The sequence below is a fragment of the Hordeum vulgare genome, chromosome 5H, assembly GCF_904849725.1.
Source record: "Hordeum vulgare subsp. vulgare chromosome 5H, MorexV3_pseudomolecules_assembly, whole genome shotgun sequence".
NCBI classification, from domain to species: Eukaryota; Viridiplantae; Streptophyta; class Magnoliopsida; order Poales; family Poaceae; genus Hordeum; species Hordeum vulgare.
In genome coordinates, this window is record NC_058522.1 from 3318654 (window position 1) to 3338926 (window position 20273).

At 42.1% G+C, this 20273-nt stretch overlaps 1 protein-coding gene across 1 annotated transcript; it reads right to left on the reverse strand.

The window, feature by feature from the left end:
* Positions 1 to 1128: 1128 nt before the first annotated feature.
* On the reverse strand, positions 1129 to 12597 carry LOC123452762 (disease resistance protein RGA5-like). Its single transcript, XM_045129472.1, has 8 exons — positions 12562 to 12597; positions 7077 to 7922; positions 4621 to 6882; positions 4474 to 4517; positions 3925 to 4058; positions 3109 to 3168; positions 2999 to 3025; positions 1129 to 1461 (listed from the first exon to the last, which is right to left on the reverse strand). The coding sequence occupies exons 2-8, from the start codon at positions 7901 to 7903 to the stop codon at positions 1129 to 1131; spliced, it is 3687 nt and encodes a 1228-aa protein (XP_044985407.1). The 5' UTR covers positions 7904 to 7922; positions 12562 to 12597.
* Between the last annotated feature and the right edge of the window lie 7676 nt (positions 12598 to 20273).

Consider the following 20273-nt stretch of genomic DNA (forward strand, 5'->3'; position numbering starts at 1 on the left):
TGAAGAAGCTACGTGGGAGGATGCAGCCTTCATACAGAAAGTTTTTCCTGCATTCCAAGCTTGAGGACAAGCTGTGTCTCATTGGGGGGTATTGTCAGGCTGCAGTTAGTTCAGTTTGCGCCATTACACTGTGGAGTCTCTCGGAAGCCGTCTCAGCCATTCGATGCCCATCTAACGGTCGCTTGATGATGAAGACACTGTGGAATTCCGACAACACCCCTGAAAAGATGATCGCGCGTCCCTCTCTCGCTGGCCGACGCGTCCTTCTTTCCCCTTTGGCTATAAAGCCATGTAATCATGCTACTTTATGCTTATTGTAAATCAGGGTTGAACCCTAGCCGCCGGAGGCGAGCTACTTGTCCATTTTCGTTATATGAGAGCTCTAAATTCCCCTGTTCTCCCTCTGAATTCACTCTGATCGCCTTGTTGTGCTTGTTTGAGTTCATCAGAGGTAGCCAGTGCTTGACAGAAGGCGGGGCCGGCGCGGGCGGGACGCAGCATCGGCGAGCCGGCGGAGGAGCGCAGCAGTGGGAGCCTACGCGGGCGGAGTTGGAGGTCGGCCGAGGCGGAGCCAGCAGGAGCGCGGAGGCGGAGCCGGCTGCGGCGAAAGTGTAGCCGACGTGGGCGGGACGCGGCAGCGGCGGCCGGGCGCAGCAGTGGGAGCCGGCCGGTGCTCGTGGCCGGGGCAGGGGCAGGGTGGAGCCGAATGAGGCGGGCCGGTGCCGGTCCGGGGCGAGGCGTGCGGTCGTGTGGGGCGCGCGACCATGGGGGACGGCGTGAGGCTGAGCGCTCGATGGCAGGAGCCGACAGCCGACACAGTGCACGACCGAAGCGGAGCCGGAGCCTGCGGGCGGCAGACGCCCGGAGACGTCCGACGCGGGGGCAGAGAAGCGTGCGGCGAGGCGGAACCGATCGAGCTTGGCGCAGCGGACGTGCGGATCCGGCCGGGAAGGAGGAATGCTCATGTTGAACCGGCCAAGCGCGAGGAGCTGGCTGAGAAGCGCTAAGGGGCAGAGGACCGAAGTCGTGTGCTGCTGCGGGAACCAAGCACGGCACGGCGTGACGAGCGCGTGCATTTGGTGTGGAGCCGACCCTTTTGGCTAAAACTGGTCGAGGCGTGGAAAAGGGCTAGCAGTGTCCATATGTATGTGTGTTCTTGAACGAGAGGAGCAAGAAAAGGGCTAGCAATGTCCACAAGCCTGGAACACGAGCGTGGAAGAAGCGGACGGGCGCGCCGGAGCGGCACAGGGTGCCAGAGGAGGCGCGCCCACGCTGGCGCACGGGTGCGGCAGCGAAGCATCGTTTAGGCGGTGAAGCAACGCGGGGGCGCCACGTGTCCGGCGCAGCTATGCGGCGATGGGGGCGCAACGAGGCAGGGATGCTGGTCAGGGCAAGGAGGGACCGCATCTCGAGCACCACGGTAGGCGTCGTTGTTTTCTCACGACACATGACAGTGGGTGCCTAATACAGGTGAGAGCAAGACTGTCGTGTAGGATCTGGGACGGGATAGTGTAGTAGCACGCGACGGTTTATCTAGGTTTAGGGCTCTCTCGAAAGATAATACTCTTACTTCTGCATGTTTGTACATGAGGTGTTTTTGCAGTACAAGGTTCCTTCTGTTGCTGTATTAGATGGGGAGTGGGAGCTGAGTGCTTCCTTCCTTAGCCTCACGTATGTGTGAGAGGGAGGCCTTGCCATATGTGGTGGGCATGAGGCCCCTTATATGGCATGAGTGTGAGTGTGTGGCTTGGTAGGTTTACATACCAAGATGCTTGAGATGTAAGCTACAACGGGTAGCTTATATGCCAAGCTATGTGTAGCTTGTGAGCTAGACTATGCTTGTCCCCTGGGGCGCTTTAAGCGCCCAGGTTACAAATTAGACTGTTGATGAAGCTGCATGACGCTGGCCGTCTCGACCGCACGTGTCCGATGATGTTGAAATTAGTAGTGGGCTTTAGGCCCATAAGAGAATTTCAGAAATCTCCAAGGACCCATGTAGGTGGTGGCATGACAAGGTGGTGGTGGAAAGTTTACTCACATCCCGCTAGTGGAGAAGAAATTGGACCCCTTTATAAGGGTCTCTCTTCTACTCCCTCCGTTCCTAAATATAAGTCTTTTTAGAGGTTTCACTAGTGGACTACATACGGATGTATATAGACATAGTTTAGAGCGTAGGTTCATTTATTTTGTTCCGTATGTAGACCCCTAGTAAATCTCTTAAAAGACTTATATTTAGGAACGGAGGGAGTACATGCTATTGAAGAGTGAGAAGAGAAGAGACCCTCGCGCACTCCTCCGCCGCCCGCCACGCCACGACGCGGGTTGCGGGAATTAGCCGAGCCGTCACGTCTCTCCGGTTCCTGTACGGGAGAGAGGCGAATAGGTTTTTGGGAAGCGACTATGCGACTTCTCGCCTCCGATCCACTACTTCCTCTACATCTGCGTCGTCATCACCATGTCCACCGACGCTGATTATTTCTGTATTAACAGTACTAGCATCATGTGTAGATTTGTCTACTGCTTGCGTAGTACGTGCTTGTGTAGATTTGTCTACTGCTTGCGTAGTACGTGCTTGTTTAGATCAGTATCAGCATGTCGTTAATTCTGTCAATGTCATGCTAGTCATCTATTTATGAATTAAATTAGTTAAAAAAATACCTATTTACTCAGCAGTGACGGTTAGGGCGACGTTTGCTAGTGGTAATACTTACCGTTGATGGGCAATAGCGACGTTTCAGCCCAATTGCAGGTATTTACTCAAGTCCTATTGGTATTGCATCTAGCAAAGATTGTTACCACAGAGATAATGTCTCTAAACATTTCTTCTATGCTCCAAAATCAACATAAACCATTTTTTCGCTTGAAAAAAATGTTAATCTATATAAAAATCAATGTTTCACGTGTCTTAAGAAAATTGTTCTGATTGCACATAACTTTTAATTTGTACAATGTTTTTTTAATAAATGTGTACCGTACCGCATAAAAACTTCTCACTTACCTGAAAGAATTTTATACTCTGACCAACCTAATAAGGTACCACACATACATCAGGATCCGCACGGTCCCAGCAGGTGCCAACCGAGGGTTCAGACTACACTTCCAACTTACAAGCTCAAGGATCTTCAACACATACTTCAGGACCTCACGGTTTTGGTCTGGCAAGATTGACTGTATCACAACATGAGCATCTGACAGTAGTCGCATTGCGAATATATATCAATAAAGTTTGACAGCCGCCGCATATAAGGTGATCATGATCAGTCTCCATTCCTGCAGGAAAAAAAAATACATTTGTTTGCATAAGCATGTCAACTAGAAAAAATGGCTTTATGCATCATTTTAATGCAAGGTCGGAGGCTTCGTTCATCCATTAAAAAAGAATGCCAGCTAGAAAAATTATGGAAAAATTCACAAGGATATAAATCCTCCCTAAATTATTGCATGTACATTATTCGGTGCCTTCTCCTGTCGTCTGCCCCATGGCTTTCTAATCAAATTTGTTAGGAATATCATTAGGAAAATGTTGCAACCTGCAAATCATCTGCCCCCATGGCTTTGAAATTAGAATTTGATTTTTCCGTGGATTAAACCACACGATAAATCATCGATCCAAATGAGAACCACAGGTCGATGATTGAGCATGTGAAGCTAGCTAGCAGAATCAAACCTACAAGTGGACCACACATTACATGAATCTACTGTCTTATTTAGGCTATAAAATTGTCATGTGAGGTTTTCCCGTAACCTGCTTTAGGACAAAAAATTCCTAGTGTGTCCATCATTTCCCTATCGATTCATCGCCATCCCACTTGTAGAGCTCCAAAATCAATTTCCAAACAAAGAAAGATGTAATTCCAAACATGGACGACAAAATTGAACTTTTGCTTTTGATATTTGCAGAAACGACAAAGCCAGGCATAACACCAGCTCATGGGTTGCATCTACGTTACCTTTGGGGTAGCTGACGGCTTTGCACACCGCGCATAACACGGCCGGGGCCCCTTTGCGGTATAGTAGACAGGTACTGCACCGACTGCACATGATCTGGCTCTGGATGCCTGTAAAATTACGACCAAGGCCACACGCAATCAACCGCGTAGCAGACTACACATTTAAATACCAATCCGATCCGAATTGTATCACCACCCGAAACCGGGGTTTTTGTAAGTTTGAAAAAAAATCAGAAGTTAAACTTTTTTGTAAATTTGAAATTTCAAGGTGTTTAGTTTTTTTTTTCAAAAGCCTTGAAGTTTCTCATATGTGAAATATCAAGAAAATTAAAGTTCTCATTCAAAAGCTTTTAAATTTTACGTTTAGGTGTTTGGAACCATGGATAAAGATGAAGAAAATTGGGCAAATCTGTTTTGTGTGTGTGTGTGTGGGAGCTGTGGTATTCTAATATATAAAAAATTGGCATCAAATTACGTCCTTGAGGGGGCGAGCTTGCGAAATAAGGGGAAAAGAGAAGATTACCTGTATTCCCCGGATGCAAGGTGGATTCTGGTGGCGTGTAAGTCCTGATCACAGCAAGCCATTGACATGTCATTGAAGCAAGAAAGTAAATTTCAGGGGCATTCAAGTGCAGAAATAAAAGATATGGAGAACTTAATCTATTAGTACCTTGTATCAACTTCTTTTTTTGCACGGTACCTTATATAAACTTCTTTCTGGGCATCTTTCTCCCAGTTCTTCTTTTGAATTGCGTGTTCTTCATCCATGCCCATCTCCTCGTCACCACAAAAATTCCAATCCACCCTTTGCACATTGATGATGGGGTTGCTTGGATGCTTGGCAACGACGGTGGTCAAGATTGACAGTGCAGCTGACCTTATGTCGTGTTCATTAGCAGTACCGGTACCCCCAATTTTTGTGGAGATCTCAGTTAGGCCAGTTAGGCGGTCGAAACCAGTATCACCCAAGCTATATTGCTCCAATCGGTTAGCATTGAAACCCAGCTTGAGCTTTCGGACATTGGGCATTGCTCCATCCAGAAACTCAAGACATGGTGTGGCACACACAAACTTGAAGTAGTTGAGAACTGAGAATCCCTCATCGTCAAACATGATCCTCGCAGGGGCGGTATAAGCAGTCCAGAGGAACAACGAGAGAGCAGCTAGGGAAGGCAGTCCTTTAAGAATATCAATACTTTTCCTCGACAACCTCTTAACTGCGATCTTTAAAATGCAAAGGTTGGTAAGTTCTTTGGTCCACTCAGGTAGGGTGGAGAAGATGCAACAGTGCCGTGACAACTCTAGTGTCTGAAGAAGGGCTGGAGAAAGGGGCTGGATGCTGAAGCCAGGCCAGGAAATGCTCATGCTTGAAGAACCTCCATCATTCTGAGTATTCACAAGAGAGGAAGCTGCAGGTACTAGAGTTACACGTTTGAGATTCCTTAATTTCCGAACTATCACCCCCAAGCAATCCAGGTTCTTTTCCAGGTTACCAGGTTGTAATGTGTCACATGTGAGACGAAGTTCCTGGAGATTGGTTAGCTTGCTGAGGCCCATAATGGTTTCTGATGAGTTCTTGTTGAGATTGAAAAGTCCCAGAGTGCGAAGAGACGTCATGCGGTCAATACCAGTTGGCAGATGTGCCTCGCTAGGAATGCTGAGGTACAACAAGCCCGGCAGATCGACAATATCCGATGGAACTGCAGTTACTTCGGCATAAATTTCCCATGCCACCAAATATTTCAGCTGTCGAATCTGGACTGGAAGCAGCACACTCATATTACATGCATCAAGATGAAAATACCTCAGTCGGAAGAGCTCCGAAATTTCAGTCAGGTTATACCTCAGGTCACCATCACATTCACTGCGGTTGTCACTCAAGTCATCAGGTTCAGTGATGTTGACACACAGGTCATCAGATGCAGTAAGGTTGTCACTCATTTTGTCGGGTTCCACCAACAATTTAAGGGTCAGAACCTGAAGAAACCGGAAATCCACAATTGATGGCATGCACTTGGGAAAACCAGAAAAGACCATTGATCGAAGTTTTGACAGTCTCATACATTCTGGGCCCGGCGGAGTGGCATCTTCCACATTGCCGAAGTGGAGGGCCAGCCGACGAACCTTGTCAGCAAGCTTTATGGTGGTCTGAGAATGATCTACTGCAATGCAGAAATTCTCTTCCATGGACTTGTCCCTGACAAAATGAAGTACCATGTAGTGCACTGTACACGACAGAATTTCATCGTTGCAGTTGATGTCCACAGGTTGGATCATTCCCCTGTTAACAAGCTCACCAAAATAGCTGCGTGCAACTTCTTCCGCTTCATGACCTTCCACTGCACCGGTGAAACCTTCGGCTATCCACTGCTTCACCAAATCATCCTTCCAGATTACGCAACCCTCTTCATACAGACACAGATATAGCATGCATGCTTTCAAACAGTGAGGAAGGCTGCCATATCCAAGGTTAAGAACTTGATTTATCCTTTCCAAACTAGAACTTGTAATCAAAGCAGGACCAAGTGAATTCCTTATGTAATGCCATTGCTCTATGCTGTTGGCTGGCTGACGTGCCAAGATACTGGCCAATATAATAATTGCTAGAGGCAAGCCACCACTTGCTGTTATAATTTCATTTGAAACTTCCTTGAGGTGTTGAGGACATTCTGCTTGCTTGCCGAAAGCTGTACTCAGAAATAGCTCTCTTGACTCATATTCAGTAAGTGTTGTCTTCCTGATGATATATCTGGAATCATCTTCTTTCTTCGTAGTAGGAATACTCTTGGAATTATCTGCACAGCATGCCTGGGCGATGACTTCAACTTGGGTCGTCGTTAATATCCTACTGCAACGGTTCCCCTTTGGCAAAGAACGATTTATAAGGTCCCAGGTTGATAATGCCCACAGATCTTGAATAACAATTAAGTACCTGCCAAAAATATTCGTATTATATCATTTATTATCATGTAAAACAATACGGAGAACCACCTTCAAAAACTGACAACAAAAATGCACATTTAAAAAAAAGAAGAGGATCAAGTCCCCGGCCTCTACATCAATCGATGCATATGCAGCCATAACAAAAATGCACATTGCCCGGGATTAAATTAAGAGAACACTTACGTCTTGTCTTGTAGGTGGGCGTTGATGTTGAGTACCAGATGATGCACATTGCAAGCGTGGTCGGCAGGGAGCCGATGCCGTCCAACTTGCGAGAGTATGCTGGTGAGGAGGCCCTTCATGTCTGCCTTAGGCGATGTCCGCACAAAAGCTAGGCAGTCGAACTGACCTCCAAGCATACGGTACACTTGTTTGGCGAGGGTGGTCTTGCCATAGCCACCAGGTCCAACAATGGAAGCCACCTTGTGCTGGGGCTGTCCATCGTTCTCCAGCCAGCCACGGAGCTGCTTGATGGAGCTGTCCACTCCAACAAGGTGAGTGGCGGCCTCGCCGGACCGCAATGACGGAGGAGGAGGCTGACCGCTGCTGCTAGGCCGCCACTTGCAGTTACTGCCGAGATAATCTGTGTGCCGTCGAATGGCTTCCTGCACGCGAGTCCTGAATGTCGAGATCTCGTCGGTGATCCACTGGCGCCGTCTCACATTCCCTGGAAACCGGGAGATCTTGAAGCGGGAGCGTTTCAGGACGACGTTGATCCTGGCGCCGCCACGGGCAACATGGGTGAGCTCATAGATGAAGTCGTCGATGTCGTACGACAGTTCGCGCACGCCTTCCATCCAGGAGCTGGCCGTCGAGGCAGGGGACTCCACCTCCGATGGCTCCAGCAGGTAGTTGTCTATGAGTCCTTGGAGATCCCCCTGGAGCATGCGGAGCTTCTTCTTCTCCTCCGCCTGCAGCCTGTTCCCCAATCCCGACAGTAACGATTCCAGCTTCATAGGGAGGGATCGCATGGCTCCCTGGGAAGCGCTGATACCGATAGGGACCTCCATCCCCGGTCTGTAGTCCTTCCTGAAGAGAACCAACCCTCTTCAGATGTACTGTACTATACATCTTCACTACTGTATACTACTCCCTCCGTTCTAAAATATAAGACATTTTAGGGATTTCATTAGGAGACTACATACGGAGCAAAATGAGTGAATCTATACTCTAAAATATGTCCATGTACATCCGTATGTAGTTTATAGTGCAATCTCTAAAATTACAATTTGCAGAAATACAAGATCACTAACACTAATCGATGCAATATTAATGATGTTTGCCTCGTAGTATTAACAAAGGAGGACATTAATTATCTCTTGCATGCATGCGGGAGTGAGATCATTGGTTTAATGTGCATGAGAGAGAAAAATACACATTAATTTATACAATAAATAAGAAAGCATTAACTTTTGCCTTGGTATCTGTAATATGGGTTTGTTGCCTTGTATATAAAAATGAAGGGAGTAATAGGGAGATATATGTGAATAATAGGGAGCTCTCTTCAGTTTAAAGTGCATGCGTGATGCGTCTCATAGCTTACACATGAACTTTCTGTCGTCAACTTGTTTAGGTTTTTGATCTGGTTTTTCTTATAAACTGAATCAGTATCTTTGTATTAAGGTCACTTTGAAATATATTCAGATGGAGAGTCTTTTCCTGTGACGATTTTAAAAACAACAATGAACTTTCTGTCCATTCCAGCAGGTCCGGATCTGTAGAATTGTTGAGGGACGATTGACCAAAGACTGGCTTAAACATTACGCAAACAGCGGATTAGCTAGGCCATGAGTGATTTTTTATCATTTGTGTTTATCCAAACTGTAGTAGGTCAAACTATTCGTATTTTTTAAAAATACCCCACAAGCGGATGTATACTATTTGTTTTTTCCTAGACTACGACCCTGTTTGGAACCACTCGGATTATATAATTCAGTTTTTATAATCTATTTTCTCTCTAAACAAGACAAATTATATAGGGTCGTGTAGCGCGCTAATTACGTGAATAGCATCGCAGTGGCTAAATTTGCTAAAATATAGCGACTGCTTTCCAAATACGCTATAAGAGCGCTAGTTTTTTCTTTGCCTGCCACCGGCAACCTCCTATTTTTTAAAGAAAACAAAGGACAGACATGTCATTATGCAATATAAAACCTGGACTACAGTTTATATAATCTGGATTTCAAACATGTCCATCTAGATTGTTTTTATAAACCAAATTATATAATCTATCTTCATAATCCAAATTATCGCAATCTATAGTGGTTTCAAATAGGGCCTACACAGGACAAGTAATGCACTAGTTTTTTCATAAAAGTACTTATATCAAGTCAAGCATCAATTCGAGTACAAACCCGGTGACTACATAACAAAATGCACACTTCCAACACGCTCAAAGAAGATAAAATGACAGTGATATGGTTTGGAAGAAAAAGAAACTACAAGAAATCCGAAGTTGCCGTGTATCTGGATATAAGCCGATAGTGATGTATCAGCCACAATTACTGAGTCGTATGCTAACAAACACCAGAAGAACACTTGGTTTACAAAAAGATATCTATATTAATTCACGCCCCCACACGGCGAACAGAAGCCGAGTGTCCTCTCACAGTAGATTCAACTTGTATATAGACTTTTTTCTAAAAAGAAAGGAAAAATGAATTGTCTCCCATCGCTGTCCGACCAACGACAAAAGCACATCGACCGCCTAACTGACACCAATGAGTAAAATCCCCTTGCGCTTCTAGGGCCCATAGTAGCAACAATAGTGTGCTAAACTATTCACCGGATAGAAACTGATGCGGTTAAAGAAACTACAATCTTTCAACTAGGGCCCTGTTTGGATCCTAGGGTTAGAGTTAGAGTTGGTTAGATTGAACTCATCTAACCCTCAAAAATCCAAACAGGGTGGGTTAGAGTTGGTTAGATGCATCTAACCCACCCCAAAAATCTAACCCATCCAAGAGGTGCTTTTTTGGGTTAGAGTTAGGTGGGGCCTAGAAAAAGTTACTTTTCTTTCTCCCTCCACCATACAAAATCCTAGATAAAGGAGCCAAATGATTGAAAAAGTGCATTTATTGACAATCTAACCCCTGCATCCAAACACCTCTTTGGTTAGAGTTAGTTCAGGGTTAGTCTAGAGTTAGAATCTAACTCTAACCTCTAACCGAGTTAGAGTATCCAAACAGGGCCTAGGAACTAGCCAATCCATGGGTACACCAAGTGTACAAATTGTAGTATGGCCGAAATTATTTCTGTTGTTATATTGGTCCGATCCTCATAGGGATATATATAGAGTATAATATGAGTGAGAGAGACTTGGATTAAAGGGCAAGTCGTATATGATTTAAACCTATTCTATCTCTAACTCCTAATCAATAGCTAAACATAATTATACTCTAACATTCCCCCTCAGTTGTACTAGGAGTGAAGCGGACAATTACGGCTGCTCGTGCTTACGTCGTCTTCTCCGTTGTGCCCTCATCAACTACGTTTGTATTTAGGACGGTGACTGCGTCCCCTTCTGTTACTTTCCTTGTCTCTTTACTATTTCTACCACAGTGACAGCAGGAGTTAACAATTCGGACGCTGTTGATTGAAGTTGTTGCCGATAAGTTGCGGTAGGCGTAGTCGTGTAGCCATTGTAGAGGTTGTTGATCGTGATGTAGCCATAGTCAAAGAAGTCATGGTCAATGTAGAACTCGTTATTGCTGGTGTAGCCGCAATCGCCGGCGACGCAAAGAATTTCGTGATGTGTACGACGGAGCTGCAATCGATGGGATGACGAGCTGACACACAAGTATGAAGACTACCACTCTGTTATGCCCGGCAATGAGGTCCCAGATGTGGTCTGGACCGACCCAGTGGTGTTGCTAGGAACCAGCCTGGAAAAGCTCATCTACATCCACGACGACAGAATGCCCATCCCTACACCAGGCCTCGCCTACGTGGAGGCGTAGCCGCGTAGCCATGTGTAGTATGCTATTAATATCTTAGTGTCATGTCCGGCTTGTGGATGATTTCGTACTGGTGTCCCACTAATGCTACATTCACAAAGGCTTACTTAGACATATACCAACGCAAGTCTTTTATTGCGATTTTATAGGTATATATTTGCTTATGTGGCACTGTATTTAATGGAGAGAGATAGTGAGGTTGTATCTTACCTAACATATAACCTTGTCAAGTGGTCATAGGCCAAAAAAAAAGATGCTAATCCAATCACATGCATGCATGAGTCACAAATCATTAAATTTAGATACAACACATTAGATACAATGCATTGTATTAGTTGTTTCTTATGTTTATATTATGCATATGATTAGGTGATAAGACAGTGGCGGACCTAGAGAGTATTTTGAGTGAAGGCAAACTATTTGAATGAGGGCATGTTTTTTAAAAAATTTAATGAATTTAAGCATATTTTTTAAAAACCACAAGCAAATATTGCTGCAGTTTTAAATTTTGAGTGATGGCTAGGCCCCCACTCACCTCAACATAGGTCCGCCCCTATGCAAAGAGACGATACATTGGCACGGGCCTTAGGCCTGTATCAATACAAGTCACTTAGCACGGTTTCATATGCATTTTGTTTATGTGGCATTGTATTTAATAAAAAGAGACAGTGAGGTTGTATCTTAGCTAACATACAACCTTAACACGTGAGCATAGGCAAAAAAGACATGCTAACCCAATCGCATGCGTGCATGAGCCATAAATCATTAAATTTAGATAGAACACATAAGATACAATGCATTGTACTAGTTGTTTTTTATATTTTTATTGCGCATATGAGTACGTGCTAAGAGATGATACATTATTGTTTGTAGGTCTTTGTAGGTCTAACATTATTGTTTGCATCGTGTAGCCCTATGATTCTAGGAAAAAAGGAAATAAAGTTGTGCATTGGCCTTTTTATCATCAAACCACCATTTTAATTCTCATACAAAAGTGTGAGAAAAATATATTTCTACACTCATGATTTTCAACATATACTAGTACATGCCATGTCCCCTTAAAGCATAAACTGAAAACAACATGAAACTAACTATGTTGGACGAATGTGATAGTTCGAACTTGATACATCTTCGATGCCTTCACCATGCATCCAACTAATTAGCTTTAATCCATCAAATCATGTGGATCCACATGCATTGAATTTATTTATATTTCCATCTATTATTGTGAAGATAACTCTTGCATATCTGATTTAATTTGTCAAGATCCTACTTCCTTCGTTCCCAAAAACTTTCTCTGTTCCTAAATACTTGTTGTTGAGGAAAACTAAATTAGTTCTCTCCAACAACAAATATTATGGTAGAGAGGTAGTATAAGTCTTTCTAGATATTCCACTATGGAGTACATATGAATAGATATAGATATATTTTAAAATATAGATTCACTCATTTCCTCTGTATGTATTCCGTAATGCAATCTCTAAAAAGATTTATATTCAAAAACGAAGGAGGTATATATTATGTTGAACATATTCATGGGTAAGATGACTGAAATATACATATTGAGTACATGGTTGTGGAGTAAACACGATGAACATAGATGCGTAGTAATAAATCTAAAACTGGCATGAACGCCATAAGATCTTATAAAGAACTTAATTGAAAAGAGCAGGACGGGAGACCAGAAACAAGAGGGAGCATGAACCACTAACCAGGTGGATTAGGAAACAGAATGCCTGACCATCGAGAAAGCACTGCTAGCTGTGTGGCTGGGGATCGATGGGGCTTTATACATAAATGTGCAGTAGCTGAACATAGTTGCATAACCAATTAGGACAAGTGCGGATTAAATACTCATGACGCGGCATGATAGTTACCTCTAACACAAGAGTTGACTTCGTTTTGCAGGCATAAGAGCATCTACAACCAGACGCCTCAAACGACCCCGCATATGTCCGCAGACACGTCCGGTCAATGAACGGGCAAGAGAAAGAAGGAAAAAAGTGACACAACCGGACCCCTCATATCCTTCCTATACATTTGTGCTGTCCGCAAACTCTCATATTCATCTCAAATACGGGTAGGATGTGAGGGCTTGTGGACAAGTCCGGACGCGGCCGCTCAGTCCATCACATAGGACACGACCCCACCCGAACCACCTTTTCTCTTTCTTTATTCATTATTTTCTTTCTCTCTTCCTCTCACCAATTACGTGCAAGTGACCGAATATATGAAGAAAAAAATAAAAAAATATGGCTGTATAGAAGGACAAATAAAAAACATGTCCGGTCACTGACGGGACGCGTCCAGGAGCATTTAGGGGTTATATGCTATTTCCGGCTGTAGATTTTCTAACAGCTGCAATAATTAGTGGATAGAACTGATCCCTACCTTCGTTGGTGTTTATTGTTGTTTTGCACATAATACCATGGAATATTATTTCTTTCCTTTTTGCAGGAAGACAAAAGAATTTACAGGCTTTCAGCCATGCACTTGGGAAGATAGGTGAAATGGAAACAAGGCAAAATTAGACAAAAGGCAAAGTTAGTTGTAATTTATCCCGTCAATGTATTTGGCCACGGTACCACTAATAGTGTCTTTCTGTTAAGCTTCCAAAAAGAAGTCTAATAATGTGAGAATTATCATAGGCATCCTGGCTAGAGTTTTTATACAAATAATGTTTTTTGAAAAAGGCTTTTCCCCGCTTTATATACAAAGCAACTTATACAAATAATGTTAGCAGTCTAATGGGCAAAATCAGAAACATATGTAAAATCTAACTAGGACGAGTGACTTAACTACATCAAAACTATTTGCCAGTATATTTGGCTGAGCTTCTCCTACTCCACAGTTCAGATTTCAGAGCTTCAGATCGATCTACGACTTGATCATAAGCGTGCAAGATTAAGCGGAAAACATGACAAGGGAAGCAAAGTCAACACATAGAATATGTTTCTTGTGCTAGCCTTGCTATAGGTAAACAGTCAGCGGCCAAAGGGAGATGAAATAATGCTGTTCTCGGGGCGTGCCCCGGGCACTAGCTCACCCATAGGGTTTAGCGTCAGGGTTTCTGGTAGCCTCCATCTTGCATCTCCTCCAAATATGAGATGTCATTTTCGGGGCTACCATTAGGCAGGGATAGGTTACGAAGTCTGATGATGCTACATGTGTGTTGTTGAACCAACTTTAGCCTATACGTCTCCCTTAAACAGGCATGTGGAATAGAGCATATCCTCCTCTGATCAACAGCTTAGGGTAAGGTTTGGTTTTATTTCTTTCCGGTCGACCGGTAACACCAGTCTAGTTGTGTATCTTCTCCAAAGAAAATTGTGTGAACTTTTATACTACTGTATGATTAAATGATTTAATTGTGTTACTTTAATGAAACTGATTTAATTGATATGCCACTTCAACATTTTACTTATGTACTCGTGCTAAGAGCCTAGCATTGGAAGTGTCCCTAGGTTGTTTATAGGCAACCATTTTTGCAACTCACGCGAAGTGACATGACGACTTGGCTAAGTCACAGCACAAAACAACTCATCACGGCAGAGATCATTGGTTTTTGACACAATCATCACTTGTTTTTGCTTTTTCTGAATTTTGACAACCATTATTGCAGGGATCTTAGGTTGTTCATGACATCACGAAACAACTCACTGGAAATCATGCGATGTCATAACTAGCTGACTGAATCAAGAACACATAAAAGTTGAGCATGACAGGGATCTTAGGCTGTTTATAGGCAACCATTGCTGCAACTTACAACTCAAAAAAAAACATGCAATTCACACAAAATGATGCAACGACTCGGCTAGTTTACCACACCAAATAGCTAGTCATGACAGAGATATTGGTTCTTGTAGAAACAGCCATTATTGCAGGTTGCTACCCACGGGAAATCATGTGACATAATAACTAACGGACTAAATTAAGAAATAACACGTAAAAGTTTATCATAACAGGGATCTTAGGTTATTTATAAACAACCATTGCTGCAACTTGCAACCCACGCGAAACGGCGCGACGACTCGGTTAGTTTACCACATGAAACAACTCATCATGGAAGAGATCATTGGTTCTTCTACACACAACCATTATTGCAGGTTGCTACACGGGAATCGTGCCCATAACTAGCTGGCTGAGTTAAGAACACAAAACACCTCATCATGACAGGGATCTTAGATTGTTTAGGCCCCTCCCAATGCTCCACCTTGTACAAATGCTAAGGCTTCCATGTAAGCAAAAAATTGATGTGGCAACATAATTAAAAGAAGAGAGATGAGTGTGATGCCACCAGGAAGAAACAACGCCAAGCACGTAAACCTAGACAAAATACTTAAATGAAAGAAATGCATCAATGCATGCACAACTTTAGTTGCAAAAGTATTAAATAAGAAAGCTTAGGCTGGTTGTAATGGAGAGTATCATATACTAGTATCATGCATATGATACTAGTGTATGATACTACATCCGTAATGATAGTATCATATAGTAGTATCATAGAATAGTTCATTTATTGCCATGCATGACACATACTAGGATAACATTTAATATGATATGGTATCATAATATGATACTCAATCCTCTCTTTCTTCATTTAATTCTATGCCACCTCATCAAAGATGCCTAGTTGGCATGCATGATACTACTTATGATACTACCATTACGACCAGCCTTAGCTACAATAAGCTAAACAACTATGCATTGAAAACTTTAATTGCTAAACTATTTAATGTATTTATTATCATCTGATCTTAGCACCAGTGCATTGAAAGTGGCCTTATAGGCAACTATTGCTACAACTCGTAACTCACGCGAAACGATGTGATGACTAGTTTAGTTTGAAGCACAGAACAACTCATCATAATAGAGATCATTGGTCCTCGTGAAGACAAGTATTTTATTGTAGGTTTCTATCCACGGGAAATCGTGTGCCGTCATCACTAGTTGACTGAGTTGAGAACACGAAACAACTCATCATGACAGGGATCTTAGGTTGTTTATAGGCAATAATTCTTGTAACTTACAACTCAAACGAAACGATGCGACGACTCGACTAATTTAAAACACAAAAGAACTCATTATAACAGAGATCATTGGTTCTTGTGAAGAAAACCATTTTATTGCAGGCTGCTACTCATCAAAAATCGTGCAACGTCATATCTAGTTGACCGAGTAAAGAACACGAAACAACTCATCATGACAGGGATCTTAGGTTGTTTATAGGCAATCATTGTTGTAACTTGCAACTCACACGAAATGATGCAGCGACTCGACTAATTTTAAACACAAAAGAACTCATTATAATAGAGACCATAGGTTCTTGTGAAGCCAACCATTTTATTGCAGGTTGCTACTCCTCGAAAATTATGCGACGTAAAGAACACGAAACAGCTCATCATGACAGGGATCTTAGGTTGTTTATAGGCAACCATTGTTGTAACTTGTAACTCACCCGAAACGACGTGGTGACTTGACTAATTGACAACACGAAACAACTCATCATTGTTAAACACATTATTGTATGCTCGACCGAGAGGTTACATAGAGATAGTAAGGAATATTATTGTTAAACACATTATTGTTAAACACAATCATGACAGACCCCATCGGTGCTTGTAGAGACAACCATGGTTGTAACTTTCAACTGACTGAAAATTGTGAACCAAATCAAATCCTATTTGGACAATTTAAAATGTTGTAAGAAATGTCATATTAGAGATATTCCATAGCGGCAATAAGTAAGAACTTGTACACGGGCAGATAATGAATAGACGTTGCTCCAGCAATGACACACACACACACACATATAGGTGCTTGTGCTCCAGCAGTGATTAGTGTTGTCTGCATAATCCTCCAAAGCAATCGATCGAGGTACTGTAACATCGGCGGCGCTAGTTGCAGAGCAAGCGGCCGCTTCACGAATGTCGTCTTTCGAAGATTCAACATATTGATCGAGAGGAAGTACAAGATGTGGAGAACATCAAGGTTGTAGTCCCGTCTCTGCAGGAAGACCTCAGGATCCTGCGGGCATAGACGATCGCTAGGTCAGTGTTGCGGCTTCTTCTCGCATGACCGTCGCTTTGGTGTACGGCGACCAGATCCGTGAGCCGACCCGTGGCATCGAAGACTGCATGAAGCGCTTCCTGCACCCCATCACCTGCAAGGCCGGAGCCTCGCGGATTCACCACACGGCTCACGCCTTTAGAACGCTCCACCCCCTATCCTATTTGCCACCAAGATCAAGGAGTTCTAGAGTCACACCTTTAATGATAGAGTTAGAACGCGAGCTTGCATTGAACATGAGACAACTCAGTTCAACATGATAGAGTTCATAGGTTGTTTAGACACAATCATTGTGGCAAGTTATGCAACTCCTTCACCAATTGAGAACACCACACACCTCATCATGAAAGATATCATTGCTTATTGTACAGACAATAATTGTTCCAACTTGCTACTCCCTCTGTCACGGTTTAGAAGGCACGGTTAAACTTGCGTGCGTTTCCAAAATAAACAAGGTTTAAGGCGCGAAAGCAATTACTTTTACTAGTCGTCAACCCGTGCTTTCGCACGGGATAGTGTATTTAGTACATTAACTCTCTAAGAACACAGTAAACAAACATTAGAGTTAACCCATTTTAATTTTGCATTGTTTTCTTGTACTTAATAATTCTGTTGTGACGGTGTACATGAATTTTCACAAAAGGCACGTATTGGTTTTCTCCATCTCGTTTTGCCTGTACACGTATCAATTGATTTAGAGGCATTGTTAAAATAAGCCATCCAATTTAGGAGTATTTTGTTAATTTATGCCACTTCTTATATTTAATAAAACGATAATGAAGAAGTTCATATAAAATACCAATTTATTTATACATATATAGAAAAAAAAACCTATTGTACCTCATGTGGAAATCAATTGATTTAAGGGTATCCAAATGAATATATACCCACTGAGCATGTAGACGACATCAATGATCCTGCAAGCATAAGCCTGAACAGCTGCACAGGCTTAAAATTCTTAAATACAAATGCAACAGAAAAGTTTATTACAGTGTGTAGAAAAAATATAACACTGAATAGATACAACATAGGAATGTTTTTTTAACTCAATGTTACTGCTACAGCTTGAAAATACCTACTTGTATTAGGCTCTCTTCATGGTTGTATAAATGAAAAGGGAAGCTGGCACAGATGATCAATGAATAAGTAGAGGCTATGGCAAAAGTGTGTCATACAATAATACACGACTCAATAAGAAGTCCTCTTTATCTGCAGCTACTTATTTTAAAATTACTACCTGATCGTAGGTTAAAACATAAGGAAGAGAACATGATAAGAAACCATAACATCATGCCACAAATCTATTATAAAGTAAGACCATCAAGCATCCTTGAGACCTCAATGCCCTTCCCTACACAACCTTCAATAGAGCATGTAATTCATAAAGGTTTGTCCTAGTTGTCAATCTTTTCTGAAGCACAACCGAAAATTCCCAAACCGCTCAAGGAAGAGAGCGGTTTTGGCAAAGAGCTAGAACCATACATGCCTTTACACATCTTGTTTTTGATCTAAACATAGTCCAAATACCATAAAAAAAATTAAGAGAACAAATAGGCACAGTACTAAACCTTGTTGGATAAATGACTTCAACATTTTACCCATATGTCTCCTTACCGTTCCATGTATCATAGTGCCCTAAAACAATTACAATCCAGTTCAAATAGGTCTAAGTTTTTCTAATAACTAATATTAACTTATAGTGGCATGATTATATATGTTAGGAAATCATATACTTGTACTAATAAAACACCACCTCATCTAGTAGTATCATGTGAAGGCTAATAAGTTCGTCGCAATTAAGCATAATGGAGTAGCCTAATAACACCGAGCTACAATTTCCATGAATCCTTCTCATGGATAATCGCACTGACCATACTACAAACAAATTTAAAAATATTGAATAAGCGCTAATTATATCATGAATCCAATTTATAACGGCTTAGACTAAATCTATACTTGCAAAGCTGGAGAAAAACAGATTGGAACAAATAAATGAATACGACAGTAGTTTGTAAAAAGCTATTCACATGTAAAAAAGCACAAACTTTTGATGATTGGTACTTATTTACTCTCTGGTGAAGCTCACCTGATGGGCATATTTGTGGCATAAACCAATTTCCAAGAGGTATCCCAATATTATACGTGAGAATATTTGGGATTGAAATCCTGGAGAGCATAAAACCATGAAAGAACATGATATATAAAATCAGTGGTAGAAAAAATTTGTTTCTCTAAAAGAACACTAAATCCATGACTAAACTTACTTGCACCCGCTTAAGAGAGACATGGATTTGATTTTCATGTGATGGAAGAGGAGGCAGTAGAGGTACGTGGATTATTTTCCATGCGGAGAGAGACGGAAAGAGACCGAGAGGGAGTGGGTGCATGCATTCTCGCACTTGATGGGCATTTATGCTATGACCCGATCTTCAAGATCAATGTACGGGGGAGAAGAGAAAGAGACATGGTTTTGTTTCATATGGGGAGAGATAGTAGAAACTATACATGTCCCCAGATTGGCTTTTGTTTTTTTAACGTGAAGAGAAGAGATGGTGGATTAGCAGATACAAATCGTATCTGTTTTGACTTATTTTATCTACATAGGGCCAGTCCACGATTACACGGAAAAGATTGTTGGCCTTATGACGAATACGTTTTTTTTTATTGTTGGCCTTACTTTTTTTTTATTCGAGGAAAATTTCAGCTGAAAATTAGATGGTTTAATCTACATCATAATAACTTGGACCCACACCAGATGAACGGCTGTTATTTTCTAATTAACGTGGTAATTTATTGAGAGTCTCTAATTAGTATAAGTAAGTATAGAAGTATAGATTAATTGGTACTAGTACTAGTCATGCATGCGCCCTCCCAATTTGTTATTCACGCATTACTACTAGTATTTTTGTCAGTTGATTAGGCGTATTAGCATCTACACATGTTACCTTGGTCCCAGAGATTTTCAAGCGTGCCTTCTAAACCGTGACGGAGGGAGTATTATAAATCAAACCAAATCATATCGGAAAAAAAAATTGCAACTTGCAAGAGGTTGTCGTATTAGATGTTCCATAGCAGCAAAGGAAGAGAACTTATTAAGGAGAAGAAGAACGACCCCGCTCCAGGCTCTAGCCTATAGCAGCCACACAATTTTGACAAACGGGATATATTAATATCGCAAAGATAACATTTACATTCAGCCTCTTTATCAATAGGATGTCCAAAGGCATCAAGGATACACACGATCAAAAAATAAAATAAAAAGAACAGAAGAAAGAAAAAAGAAGACACCGTCACGATGAAAAATCACTCGCATCAGCAACGCTCTAACCATCATTAAATACACCATTTGAAATTA

Excerpts from the sequence above, each read along its gene's own strand:
- LOC123452762 (XM_045129472.1), bottom strand. The coding sequence starts at position 7,903 with ATGGAGGTCCCTATCGGTATCAGCGCTTCCCAGGGAGCCATGCGATCC. Across the intron at positions 6,883-7,076 it reads GCCCACCTACAAGACAAGAC|GTACTTAATTGTTATTCAAG; the intron begins GTAAGTGTTCTC and ends TATTTTTGGCAG. Across the intron at positions 4,059-4,473 it reads CTTGCATCCGGGGAATACAG|GCATCCAGAGCCAGATCATG; the intron begins GTAATCTTCTCT and ends GTAATTTTACAG.